The sequence below is a fragment of the Bemisia tabaci genome, chromosome 2 (genome assembly GCF_918797505.1).
Source record: "Bemisia tabaci chromosome 2, PGI_BMITA_v3".
Classification (NCBI taxonomy): Eukaryota; Metazoa; Arthropoda; class Insecta; order Hemiptera; family Aleyrodidae; genus Bemisia; species Bemisia tabaci.
The window spans coordinates 1897182-1911835 of record NC_092794.1 but is presented as its reverse complement, the minus strand read 5'-3'; the positions used below and the strand labels follow the sequence as shown (position 1 = coordinate 1911835).

The following is a 14654-nucleotide window of genomic DNA, read 5'->3' as shown; positions in this document are numbered from 1 at the left end:
CACAGTATGAAGGGACTCTAAGTTTTACCAGAAAACCGGTTGATTTAATCATGTACCTAAACATTCAGCTGAACCACATGAGGGTTAATTTGACCTGCATGCCCCACTGCAATCGCGCATATGCATATTATGCACCACCAGCGTCCATGACGTCAATGCCAGTTCGGCTGAATTTTTTTATTACATATTATGAAAGTCCTTGGTGAAATGAGTATACAGAATTTTTCTCAGATTTTTTTGAGCCCTCTGGCTCTGAGAAATCTTACTTCAAAAACGCCAAAAATTGAAGGTCTCTGAAACGCTGTTTGAATCGCGCGGGCTGAGAGCTGACGTCACACTTTAGGTGGTGACCACCCTTGGTTTATTCCGAGTTAGTCCGAACAATATGGCTGCTGCCCGGTTTGTTTATTTAGCGAAAGTTTCTAGCTGTATATTGGGATTTAGTGGTAAAATTTGACGAGAAATTTGTTGAAACATTTGGTTTCGTCACAAATTAACTCTTTCTTGATGAAACAAGGCGTTAAAGTTCGCGAAATTTAGTCACCGGGCGACCGCGAGTGAGCATCGGCTATCGGAAACGACGGGCTCGTAAACAACCGAAGATTGATAACAGGAAGGATCCAAACAACTCGGAATCTTTTAATTTTCTCTACCTTTAAACCATTTCTGACTTCTACAAAGCATCTGACAATCAGTTTTATCGTATTTTACAACCTGGAGCTAGAGTCTATCGGCTCATTGTGATGTGTATTCAGAGCATTCTGAAACAGAAAGTCAGTTCTCACAAGTTCACACCCAGACATTCTTTTCTTGGATCATTCGCTTTTCATTTTCGCCTCAAATCAAGTGTTTTGTAGTTTCCTTATCTGAAGTATGCGGTTTTGAATTCATACAAGAGTTTGAAGTTCACCTTTTTTTAGCATTAAAGCCTGTTGAGCCCTCAAACTTTACCGATATGATTACCTACAGTTCAAGGTTCCTCTGGTCCGTACCAAGTGATTACACATCAAAGATGTGTCTTATGGTTCTTCAAATTAACATTCAGAAGTAAATTAGAGACTACAGTAACTTAATCCACTCCTGTCCTTTCCTTCAGTGTTTGTTCGTGTCTGTTCTTTATGCGTTACCACTCTAGTGCATACACCGGTAATGTAGGTTAGTTAGGTATTATCGCATATTTTCTACTAGCAGTACCTTCTCTTAAGCGTTGTAATTTAGCAAAGAAATTCCACCAGTTGCAGAAAATTGTGTGCGTAATGAATAAGTGAATATGAATACCTCCTTTTGGTGACTCAAAGTTTCTCAGATCCGTCTCAAGGAAGTTTTGCATATAGGTGCATGATCAGTTTTGCCAGATGAAATTACTGCTCTTGCAGCTTCAAATTTATACTTTGATCTCTGATTCACTAATAAATGACACTTTATGGTGTCATTTATATTTAATCAGTTCAAAGCTAATTCGACAATGAATCATCAAAGGTCCGATGGAGGAAGGAATTTTCCGGTGAGTGCCACGGCTGATAAATGAAAGCCTTAATATAATACCACTTACCATATAGGTATCACTTCTCATGAATCTGTTTGGGTGATACCTTCGCAAGTCTAGTTGGAATGTTGATTCAGCCGTGGCACTCACCGGAAAATTCCTTCCTCCATCGGACCTTTGATGATTCATTGTCGAATTAGCTTTGAACTGATTAAATATAAATGACACCATAAAGTGTCATTTATTAGTGAATCAGAGATCAAAGTATAAATTTGAAGCTGCAAGAGCAGTAATTTCATCTGGCAAAACTGATCATGCACCTATATGCAAAACTTCCTTGAGACGGATCTGAGAAACTTTGAGTCACCAAAAGGAGGTATTCATATTCACTTATTCATTACGCACACAATTTTCTGCAACTGGTGGAATTTCTTTGCTAAATTACAACGCTTAAGAGAAGGTACTGCTAGTAGAAAATATGCGATAATACCTAACTAACCTACATTACCGGTGTATGCACTAGAGTGGTAACGCATAAAGAACAGACACGAACAAACACTGAAGGAAAGGACAGGAGTGGATTAAGTTACTGTAGTCTCTAATTTACTTCTGAACTGTTAATTTGAAGAACCATAAGACACATCTTTGATGTGTAATCACTTGGTACGGACCAGAGGAACCTTGAACTGTAGGTAATCATATCGGTAAAGTTTGAGGGCTCAACAGGCTTTAATGCTAAAAAAAGGTGAACTTCAAACTCTTGTATGAATTCAAAACCGCATACTTCAGATAAGGAAACTACAAAACACTTGATTTGAGGCGAAAATGAAAAGCGAATGATCCAAGAAAAGAATGTCTGGGTGTGAACTTGTGAGAACTGACTTTCTGTTTCAGAATGCTCTGAATACACATCACAATGAGCCGATAGACTCTAGCTCCAGGTTGTAAAATACGATAAAACTGATTGTCAGATGCTTTGTAGAAGTCAGAAATGGTTTAAAGGTAGAGAAAATTAAAAGATTCCGAGTTGTTTGGATCCTTCCTGTTATCAATCTTCGGTTGTTTACGAGCCCGTCGTTTCCGATAGCCGATGCTCACTCGCGGTCGCCCGGTGACTAAATTTCGCGAACTTTAACGCCTTGTTTCATCGAGAAAGAGTTAATTTGTGACGAAACCAAATGTTTCAACAAATTTCTCGTCAAATTTTACCACTAAATCCCAATATACAGCTAGAAACTTTCGCTAAATAAACAAACCGGGCAGCAGCCATATTGTTCGGACTAACTCGGAATAAACCAAGGGTGGTCACCTAAAGTGTGACGTCACAAATCGGCGTTCGCGCCACGGCCCGGATTCAAATAACGTTTTTGAGGGGCACGATTTTAAAATCGCATTTTCTCCCCTTAGCAATTTTTTTCAAAACTTTTTATTGTGCTCATCGTTTTTCTGGTGAAATTTTACATATAAAGCAATAGCTTTTAAGCCAATCCCTCTGCCGTGATATATAGAGAGCGATTTCCTCAAAATAAAATTTAGCTGCTTAAAATGGTGGTTATTTCGCCGGGACTAACGCTGGAGATTCACCTTTACTGGATAAAAACCTCGTGGACATTGGATCCATATCTGCGAATATTGTCACGTGCACTTTGCTGGTAAATATGAGTGAAATTTCAAGTCAAGTGTCATAATTTAAATGCAATTACCGCAGAGCACGATCAGCGCGCCTGGCAGACTCGCGAAACTTGGAGCATGTGACGGGTGTCGCTCCCTTTGACATAATAGAAAGCACAAGCTTTTTCCTTATGGTTAATATTATAAAATTGTCGTTCACAGGTTGCCACATTTTCACTCCCCGTAATAATACGCAAATTTGATCTTTGCACTTCTATACTCAATATTATTTACACAAACTGTATTGAGATTTTCAGCTTTGTGCTGAATTTTTAACGCACGTTGACAAAAAATTCCAACATAGGTACTGTCAATATTATTTATCCAATGATATATATGGATAATGGAAAGCTCTCGCAGTAAATGTATGAAATGGCGGGAGAGAGAAGGGGGATTTTCTAAGCTTGAACACCAATACAGACGGAATAATTTCAGTTTGACAGCTATTTGAAGAAAATATTCGGTCATGGTCCAGTCAAAGAGTCAAGTGCAGTTTTTGCTACTTGAAACAATGCTATGGCGCATGCGAAATTTTCTCATGTACAGGAGAGGTTTTAGGATGTTACCTTTTAGAATAGATCTACCGGTCCAACATTTTAATTGTTTTGAATTATGTAAAAGTAACTCTATTATTAGTCATGAAATGTGTTTTCAAATACAATATTCAGGCTTTGAAAAATCAACAATGGTATGCGAAAAGTTATATCTTATTCATTTATACATATTATAATGGCTTTAACAAACTTAACTGACCTTTCACTCTACACACAAAACAAAATCGATTTGACTATCGAATCGTTCTCCAGAGGGTCAGAGAACCACCCAGAAAAAAAGAAAATAGAATAATAAAGAACCAGAATACTTTTGAACGAGTAAAAAAATATTGAAAAAAAAAGACAAATTGGTCAACATCCTTCTTTTAAAAAATAAGCATGAGCGGGGTTAACAACTGATAGCTTGATACGTGACTTTCAGAGAAACATATTATTCTGATCAAGCCATAAATATCGCAAAAGTAAACAGGTTGATTATTGAAATTGATAGACCTAAAGAAGACAAAGAGAAAGAAGAGCAACCCTATTGTAGGAAGCGAGTGGTCGGGTGGTTGCCAATTACAAAGAAAGTTTAAGTAACTGACTAGCTAACGGCAACCCACGAGAGGCCCTACGGTTAATCCATCCTTGCCCCCTCAGTACATAACAACCACCTCTTTCAACCAGTTGCGGAGCCAGGAGAGGGGCCACAGTAGACCCTCCCCCCCCCCATCTCGGCCCAAAAAAGAAAAGAAAAAGAGAGAAGGAAAAAAGGGGGAGAGAAAAAAAGGGAGAGGAAAAAAAGTGCTCTTAATTTACCGGAATGGTATCAAGGTGGAACAATATTTAACTAAAATTGACCGGACCGAAGGTTAGGTACTCATCACCGCAGAGGTAATTACCTCGTCCATGTACTAAAATATAATGACGCTAAAAGAGGCATTATTCGTGAACTCTCAACTTTCAAATAATGCACACATTGAGTGCTAAAACTGCTTAAAATTTAATCTGCGAGGGCCAATTTTTTGTAATTTTTACAAAAAATTGGAAAATTTTCCGGGGTGGTCCCGGGTCCCCTTCTCCGACCTTCCCATCCCATCCTCCTTCTGGGAAATATTCCCTCAGACCCCCAACCAACATAAGAAAATTCCCTCCCCCCCCCTCCGACTCCCTCTGGGTCCGCCACTGGTTCCAACCAAAAGGATCGTTCCTTTTTCCCTTCATCCTCTTTGTCTACTGCTTTGTTTCCCATTTGGACGTATTTCTGTCAAACGGAACTATCTGCATTATGACGTGAGTCATGTTATGCATGTATTCTTATGGGTCTCAGGGTTCATGTCTTAATGTACATAGTTCCGTTTGATAGAAATACGTCTATTTTAAGTAATCAGCTTGCAGTTTACTTGATTTCTCAGTCCATTCTGACACTCTCGCTCAATACTCTTGACTGTCGCGAGCTCCACAGTGAGGACCAGGAATGAAATTGCGGCCAAGTTGACGCAATTAATCACCCTCTATCCCCTGCGTTGAATAGCGTTGATCTTGGATCTTGCCTGATGGAGGCTTTAAAATGAATGATTGCAGAGAATTGCGGGCAGAGCGGGAACCCCGACATGTGGCACGAAACTGGTTGCTCGGAGCAGGTTCAAATATGGCTCATGCAGAGGCTCCATCTCGTCGGCACTGTCGGACTCGTCATAGCTTCAGCACAGGTAGCTAAACCTCTATCAGGCTCCCAGCTTGCAATTAAGTATAGTCTGACTTTTCATTACACTATTGCACCACTCTCGTCTTCACGAAAAGAGCAATGACGCCAAAATTTTACACTGAAGAAAAAAAAAACATTGAATGTGAAATCCGTGCTTACGGACTAAGGAAACATACCGTCCCTTCTGGAGGCAGGGGCCGAAAGTTCTGGGTATCGCACCCGTTCCATCGCTCAGGCGGATCCAGGGGGGGCGCAAGAGGGGTGTGCCCTCCCCCGTCCGCACGAAAAAAGGAGGAAAGAAGAGGGAAGAAAGAGAGATGGAAGGAACAGAGGAAAGAAGAAGGAAAAACGCTTACTGTTGGTAATTATTCGTGGCGAAATAGACTTTAATAACATACTAGAACTAGATGCTTCAAAATTCGTAAACTTTTCTGGGGGAGCCTCCTCGGACCCCCCTTTCGCCCCCTTTCGCTCGAGGTATCTAGACCCGCCTATGTTTCATTGGCACCTGAACCTGAAGCAGTTGAAACTACAGCTCCATCACCCAGAACTTTTGTTCTTTCAGCCCGGACGGACGACCTGCCAATTTTTTTAAATTGTATTTTCAGTGTAGAAATTGAGTTTCTCTCAGAATTAGTTTAATTTAGTTTCAGTGAAAGAAATAATTCATGCTAAAACAGCAAAGTGCGTCTGATTCGTTTACATATGAAGTTGTAAAAAAGCATTCATTCCACAAAAGTGTAAGTCGTCTCAGAAAAACTGAAGTAAGTCCAGCCCAGCCCATACATTAATCCACTATATAGTTGCACTTTATGCTGTCTTGAGTAAGATGATACCATTTTCTACCAATATCTAACTTGTTTATTATGTGTTCAAAGCGACTCTGTGCAACCGTGCAGAATACAAGTTCTGCTGTCTTGCTAATATGAAATTGAACATGTTTTTTTTTTCATCAAGTGGGAGCTAAAATTCGTTGATTTATGATAATTCAACAAAATTGGATGGACTGAATGATTATTGACAATTCCACGAAGATAAGAGAGTCTGCTAGTTCATAGAATGAAATCTGCAAGACGCTACCAGGTTCATTTTCTGAAAACTTCATTTTTCCACTCGCTATCCTCCTCGGTAACACGGCTATAATTGGATAAAATCAGTGACAACGTCATTCCATATATAACCGTTGAATAATGCCACGTTCAAAGAGCGCGGAAAACCGATGAACATTCAAAGAGCTAGCCCATTCTCTTTTCTATGTAAAGCCATCGAATACACGTGGGCGAAAATTTGTGGTAGGGAACATTCTTGTCTTTTATTACCATATAAGAGTGATCTACTACTATTGTTTTGGCCTAAATATGAAGAAAACAGTTTTTTTCTAAAAATGTACATTAAAAAATTGCCCAATATTCAGGGTTATTTTTTTGTAATTTTTTACCCTTAGAATGGTGTCAAACTCACGACCGTCCCGCATCCCGACACTATGATTCCAAGCTTGTACTGTTATAACTCAAAGAGTAAGTAAAACATTATTCGAGAACTTACACATAATACAATACTTAAACACATTTCTCCATTGTTAAAAAAATGAATATAAGATAAAAAAAAAAAAAAAAAATCCGCAGTGTAATTCGTTCACAAGCCGATGAGTGCAGTCGAAAAATTTTACTCACGACCGTCACAGCTAGACTCTAGAGATAAATACTCTTATCAAAAAAATCGTGCAAGTAGCGCAAACGTAATCCGGTCGACGTCGGTGTTGTCTAAGGAAGCCCTGAAGTGGGAGGAAGTACCTATTAATCATTACCAGGTTGAAGTTGTTGGCGAATCGCAACATCATCAGTTGGCAGGTAATAATTCTGTTCACTTGGAAGCTAGCGACCGTCACGCTCGTTCTTTTTATTCTGAAATGTTTTTCATTTCAATCATGGATGTTATTTGTTAAAGGGTACGAACCAAGCTAGATATCTGGTGCTCATTTGTTAGTTTCCAAAGATGGTGGCACGTGCTGCGTTTTTGTTTCGAAACTCACGACCGTCATAAATAGCTGAAATTTGAATTGGAAAATTGTTGGAAAACAAATTCCGAAAACATTGTAACCAAGTACGTTCTTAGATCCCAGAAATCGTCCAGAATTGCGAAAACACAATTTCCAGGGTAAATGATGAACTTGACTCTTAGACTTTTTTCACCCTGAAAATATGTCCCCTACCTATTTTAAATTTCCGCCCACCTATAAAATCGTGTTCGATAAAATCGAAATGTAATATCAATTTATGACGACCGCTTGTTCCATAATATTGAGATAAATCACCTACGATAAAATTCCAGTTTTAATGCAAATTTTTGCGATGAAATCGCAATTTACTGCGATTTTTAATCAACTACTTCTAATGAAATCGACGTCGATGAAATCGCGACACATTTTCCGATCAAATCGCAACTCATCGCGGTCTTTGCTACTTTCAGAAAGGGATTAAAGCGATTTGCCCCGGAAAAAAAAGTTAATAAAAAAATGTACAAAGAAATGTATTGCTGGTTTTGGAAATTTTAAAGTAGGTTTTTATGTACTTAAGTTTGTTGAAATCATAGGATTTGTTCTCCCTGTTTTCTTCATTTGTTGCAATGACTAATTGTAGTAATCTCGTGCAATGGTACATTTTCAAAATTTTACTGAAGAATTTCACTCAAGATTCCTCAAAATTTCCCTTCTGATTATACCATGCTAAGTTCCTCCCGAGGCCTTTATTTTCAATCTAATGCCAAGGTTTCCTGCTGAAAATGTTACAGGGTAAAAAAACTCCAACCTCGCCACCTCGTCACTCCCTCTACTCTCTTCCGCTTACAAAAAAAAGAAAAGAAAAAAAAAACCCTCAAATGCTGTCTACATTTTAGTCTGTCCTATTGGAATGAAAATAAAAGTCATTACGCAATAACAAAAAACCGAAGAGAGAAACAAATATTAATAAAACTAACGCCTCTTCACGTGCGTTGCCAACTGTAACAGCTTCACTTTCACTCTCCACCAGTTCGTGGGATTCGTTAGAAGTAACTCGTTCCTCACCTTTCGAGGGCCCACACAACGCTAGAGACGTCGAATGAATATCTTAGCTGACTAATTCCCACCCAGTTTCATTTAAAAGTCAACTCAATTAGGTGAATCTTGTCAAGTGAGTATCATTTCAGCAATACCATTGAAAAATTTTCTAATATTCCCCAACTGGCCTCCAAGGCTATGACAGGGGTTATCATTTCTTTCGTGTGGCTAGTACATCTTATTTTGATACTCACGCATAGTTGTAAACATTCACCGCAGAGAGAGTTCGATTTTTATTATTTTTTTCCTTTCCCTCGTATACTTAAAATTCTACTTTTAAATAGATTCCACGATCACGCTAGGTACTGTTGTGTTTTCTCTTCAAGTACTTTAGAGCACGAAGTAGCCTTTACTATTTGCGGTTCAGACCCATCGCCGTCAATCTTCATAAAGGTTCCTCAGTCAGACTTTAGGGCCTGCATCTAGCCATTTAGAAACATTTTTGAAGCTGATTTTTTCTTAATCCCAGCCCATTTACGTTCTACGATCTTTCGGAGTCCAACTTCACGCTTTAACAGAGTCATTTCCGGGCTACGTCAAGAGAATCAATACGGGGACGAAAATTTAAAATAGGTAGGGGACATATTTTCAGGGTGAAAAAAGTCTAGGAGTCAAGTTCATCATTTACCCTGGAAATTGTGTTTTCGCAATTCTGGACGATTTCTGGGATCTAAGAACGTACTTGGTTATAATGTTTTCGGAATTTGTTTTCCAACAATTTTCCAATTGAGTTTCGAAACAAAAACGCAGCACGTGCCACCATCTTTGGAAACTAACAAATGAGCACCAGATATCTAGCTTGGTTCGTACCCTTTAACAAATAACATCCATGATTGAAATGAAAAACATTTCAGAATAAAAAGAACGAGCGTGACGGTCGCTAGCTTCCAAGTGAACAGAATTATTACCTGCCAACTGATGATGTTGCGATTCGCCAACAACTTCAACCTGGTAATGATTAATAGGTACTTCCTCCCACTTCAAGGCTTCCTTAGACAACACCGACGTTGACCGGATTACGTTTGCGCTACTTGCACGATTTTTTTGATAAGAGTATTTATCTAGTAGAGTCTAGCTCTGACGGTCGTGAGTAAAATTTTTCGACTGCACTCATCGGCTTGTGAACGAATTACACTGCGGATTTTTCTTTATTTTTATATTTTGTTTTACAATGAGGAAATCCTGGTGAAAGTTGGCAGTAGGATCTGTGTTCCAAAATACTTTACAGACCTACAACCACCTCTAAGATTTCGTGTAGCTTCTAAAGCCGGCTGTGTAATTTCTGATATCCTTTTGTAGTCGATGGCGATAAGGCTTCAGCTAGGCGATATACTGCATAGCCTGGTGGTAGGAACTATAGCTAGGCTGTTTAATTTTGTATCACTATTGCTCGGATGTATGATTTTCTTCACTTTCTACAGCCAGCAATATGATTTTTCGTCGTCTTCCGTAGCCTACTATAAGAATACCTATGGTATTTTGAAACGCATATCCTATTGCCAATTTTCACCAGGGAACGTTCTTAAACATTTATGGATGTGTAAGTCCTCGAATTACGTTTTACTCTTCGAGTTGTAACAGTGCAAGTTAGGAACCATAGTATCGGGATGCGAGACAGTTGTGAGTTTGACGCCATTCAAAAGGTAAAAAATTAAAAAAAAAAAGAAAGGAAAAAAATGAATACTAGGCAATTTTTTAGTTATTTTTAGAAAAAAGTGGTTTCCTCAGATTGAAGCCCAAAAAATGTGAGTAGAACACATTTAAATGCTAATAAAAGTGTAGGGACATGGAATTTCCCGCATTTGAAATTTTCGCCCACGGATAAAATTGCAACACAACAAGACCGAGGATAATTGCTCAGATGTTGACGATCCATAGCAATTTTATCAACAAAAAATCGTAAAATGATCACAACTCAGTTTCATGATATCACGATTTTACCGTTGAAAAATGCTACTTGGGGCAAAAGTTTAGCTCCTGAATTATGCAGTTGAATTTTTCTAGAGATCATTTATGTCCTTTTCATATCTATAATGTTGTATACTATATGGGGTCTCCTAAAGAGAGGAGTTGTTTAAGGTATACCAGTGGCGAGGCGTGGGTGATCGATAATCGATATTTCCCCATTAGAAGCTATAGTAAAGAATCGAATATTAAGGTGATCGTTGCGAACACACTGTTTTCGATCCTTTTTCATTAGTTTAAATGGGAGATCAATCGATTTATCGCAAATCACGGCTCGCTACTGTAAGGAACGACTGTGAATACGACCCTAAACCGATTCTTCAATGTACCTCGTTAAACGCGAAGGTCTACCTCTCAGTAACCTCATGTCTTTTCTTGTCTGAATTCAGTTCCTGTGTATGCTGGCGTCCCTGCTGTTATTTTGTTCCTCCGGCAAGAGGAGCAAAGACTCGAAAATCCGGGTAACGGACATCTGAATAAGCGCGGCTGATAACTGATGGCGGAGTAGCGGAGACGCCCCCTCGTGACCGTAGCCCGAGCCTCGGAGCCGAGCTCACTATCAGCTGAACTTCAAGTCGTAAAGTCGAGTGAACCGTTATACCGCCGGGTTGCATACGGCCTCCGTTGAAGGCGCTTCGCCGCTTTGATCTCAACGTTGGGACAGAGAGTAAAGTGAGAGTCGATTCTTGGAGCATTATCGCATTGCCTTGATCGATAAAAACCATTGCTAAGACATTGACTTTCGATTTCTTAATCAATTTATCGATCGAGCTCATTCGGTAATGTTCAGAAGGCCTCGCCGAAAAATGAGTGCCTTTATTGTGAAAATCAGTGGCGTGACGTGTGCTTCGATATATCGATCGATCTACCATTGATGCCGATGAAAAAGGATCGATATACAGGCTGTTCTTAACGAACACCTTGATAGTCGAATCTTTAACATAGCTTCAAATGGGTAAATATCGATAATCGATCATTCGCGCCTCGCCACTGGTGGAAATGTATTGTTTTCGTTTCTCCTACTTAGGTAACGTGAGGCTGAATCCTCAGCTTTCACTTCCACTGAGCTCAACCATACTCTAGTATCTCGTAGATTCCAGCAACCTTGGTGAATATTTTTTTTGAAACACTTAAATGCAAGTCCAAAGTAATCATTCAGAAATGATCATACGAGAAAATCTATATCACTAAAATTATTAAAAAAATTCAAAAGTTTGTACTGCTTCTAGTGTTTAACCGATTTCGATCCATCGATACTAATGGTGAATTGAAATCATTATTTCTGATCAATTTTAAATGGCTGAAAGTCATTTTTTAATGAGCCGTGTCAGTTACAAATCTAGATACTTACGTCTTCATTCCCAAAATGTCCTTACTGATAGCAGTTTGAATATGGATCTCTTAAAGAAGGCGGAAGTCCGATTTTTCAAACTGGTTTATTTTTTTATGCATTTTTGACGCTCTTTTTACAAGACATCGATGTGTCTGTGCAACTGTCACTCGCGTTCAAAGGAGCGAACTGTCGCTGTACGGTAAGGACAACCGAGAGTTCAAAAATGCAAGAAAAAACGATTTTGAAAAATGGGTTTCCGCCCTTTTTAAAAAGTATACCGGTTCGAATTTGAATTCAATCAATCTTCAGGCTGTTTTTCGAGATAGGCTAAAAGTAGGTGTAGCTTATATCCATGAAACTTTCCTCATGATATTTTGAGAGTGTCAGATTTCAAGGAATAATTTAAGGGCAAGAAATTACTGAATATATCTAGGAATTCTGATTTATTAACATTACAACTAGAAAAAAGAGAGCAGCAATTCTTTAAAAGAATATTATTTTGCTTTTCGGATGTAACGTGACGTTCGAATCGTGGATTTGCAGCAGGACAGATAGGTATTATTAAGAAGGAACGAACCAAAATGAATCTTGTTTACCGTGAAGTATCAAGTATCGAGCGATGGCCTTAGTTTGGTTTTTTAGCGGCTTGAAAATGTCTGATACATACAAAAGGTAAAACAAAATATTTTTGACCAAAAGTTATGGAGGAACGGTAACCTGATAAATACATGACGTCATTTAACTGGAATCATTTCTAAAGGCCGATTTAAAATCATAAAGGAAAAAGAAGAAAAAAATAAAAAAAGTAAACTTAATTCGAAGGTATGAAAAGGAAAAAAGTTTGCAAACAGATATTCGTTTCTCATTGCCAACCAGAGATTTTCCCAAAAATGTGTGTTCATTGTCGTAACTTCTTACTTGTAATATTGCTGATTTAAATAGGTGCTGATTTATTTAGGTCTAAAAGTGTAAATAGTCGTTTTAACTAAAATATTCATTTTAAGTAATTTAACTTTAGTAGATGTATTATTCATTGCCTACATCGGTGGAAGATGAACAGCAAACGCTTTCTGCGCCTATAAAAGCTTCATCAGCTATCAACAGTATACTCACCCAGTAATTTGCAATTCATTTAATTTCGATCCCATTTGATGTCCAATTTTAAAATAAACACAAATAGCTGATAAGTATGTCATTGAATTCTATAATTATTCAAAATTTGGTAAGTTGCACTGTTTTTGAAAAAAAATTACTTAAACATTTAGTATAGCTACTTGACCCTCACTGTGGCTGCTGGAGTGAACAGTGCCATCTTAACTTACGTACAAATTAGAAAATAGCATGTCCTCTGGATTTGAGCGGACACACCAGTAAAAAAAGTTATAGTAAATGGTTTTCTTTCTCCTTGTATACTTGTTCTGGTTATTCTAGCGTTCCTCTCTCACACGTATATTTTGTATTCTCTTACCTACTCTAGAAACTACGGATCTTTGGACTACTTTAAATATTTAAACAATTTATTTATTATGCCTCGAAATATTGGGAGAAAATCCTCCACCCCTTGTCGCCAACCTTTCACAGGACGTCCACGCCGTCGCCTTCCGGGAGGAACCCAATCGAAGACCTGCTTGGGCAACCGATCATCTGCCATCCTTCGCACATGTCCATACCAGACCAACTGCTTGGACCTGATATCGTGCACGATGTCCTTTTCCACACCCATTATCTCGCGTACCCTTTCATTGCGGATACGCTCTCTTCTCGATATCCCAGCAGACCTTCGCCAAAAGTCCATCTCGGTTGCCCTAAGCATGTCTTCAGTTCTTTTCTTAAGTTGCCAGACCTCACTCCCGTAAGTTACGATACTCTTCACGATGACGTTGTAAATTTTCCTTTTGGTCTCCTTGGAGATACTCTGGTCCCAGAGAACCCCATTTAGCATCGCGATAGCTTTCCTGCCTTGCACATTCCGATCTTTAATGGCCGATCCAAATTTCCGTCCTTAGTTAACCAAACTCCGAGATATTTATACTCTTCACAGTCCAGGATCTTCCGGACATAAACATATACAACCTGAAAAATACTGACTCGGGCCCGTTTTTTTCCGAGAATAGTAGTATAAATTTGTGACGTCAAGGCCACTTAATTGTTTTTTGATGAGACTCCAAAAAAACTCGCCGGTATTCGGGGAACAAGGTTTCATAGCTTATACCTTGGTCCGTACGTTGTTTTGTTGTCAATATAACTCGCTCGCATTCATCGATCAGATGCTAGCTTTCTTCGGCCGCTGGAAACTTGCTAGCGATTCGCGTACTCGTACTGCCTGATCGAATGGGTCAGTTGCGTTGCGGTCATAGAATTGTGTTTTGATGCTCAATTCTTGTATATTAGCAAAAAATAATAACATCTGTCCAAACCGCAACTTTGTACATTCAATATTAACCGAGATATTGCCCTTTGAAGGGTCAGGTTTTTGACGTCATTAACCCCAGTTGTGACACTCTCGGTCTCTTTCGATCAGTGATTCAGAGGGTGCAACGCGAAACTTCAAAAACGTAAAACGTAAACAAACTCAAGAAACAGACGGATTCACTCTTTAAAGATCTTCATATCAGGAGACAACGCACCCGCCGCGAGGCTTTCAGTCAGTTTACCTCAATTACGTTTAACGTCGTTGAAGTTCCGTGTTGCACCCTCTGCATCACTGATCGAACAAAAGAGGATGAAACCAAGGAAGGGTGTCACTGCCGCGGTGGATGACGTCAAAAGCCTGACTTTTCAAAGGGCGATATCTCGGTTAATATTGAACGTAGAAAGTTACGGTTTGGACAGATCTTATTATTTTTCGCTAACACAGCACA

At 39.0% G+C, this 14654-nt stretch overlaps 1 protein-coding gene across 1 annotated transcript in view; it reads left to right on the top strand.

The window, feature by feature from the left end:
- The window catches only part of LOC109036004 (tetraspanin-9), a 40832-nt gene extending 27494 nt beyond the window's left edge, over positions 1-13338 (top strand). The window contains exons 6-7 of the mRNA XM_019049896.2: positions 5275-5402; positions 10850-13338. Coding sequence (XP_018905441.1) covers positions 5275-5402; positions 10850-10936 — 215 coding nt within the window. The 3' untranslated portion in view covers positions 10937-13338. The remainder of the gene's footprint in view (positions 1-5274; positions 5403-10849) is intronic.
- Positions 13339-14654: the final 1316 nt, after the last annotated feature.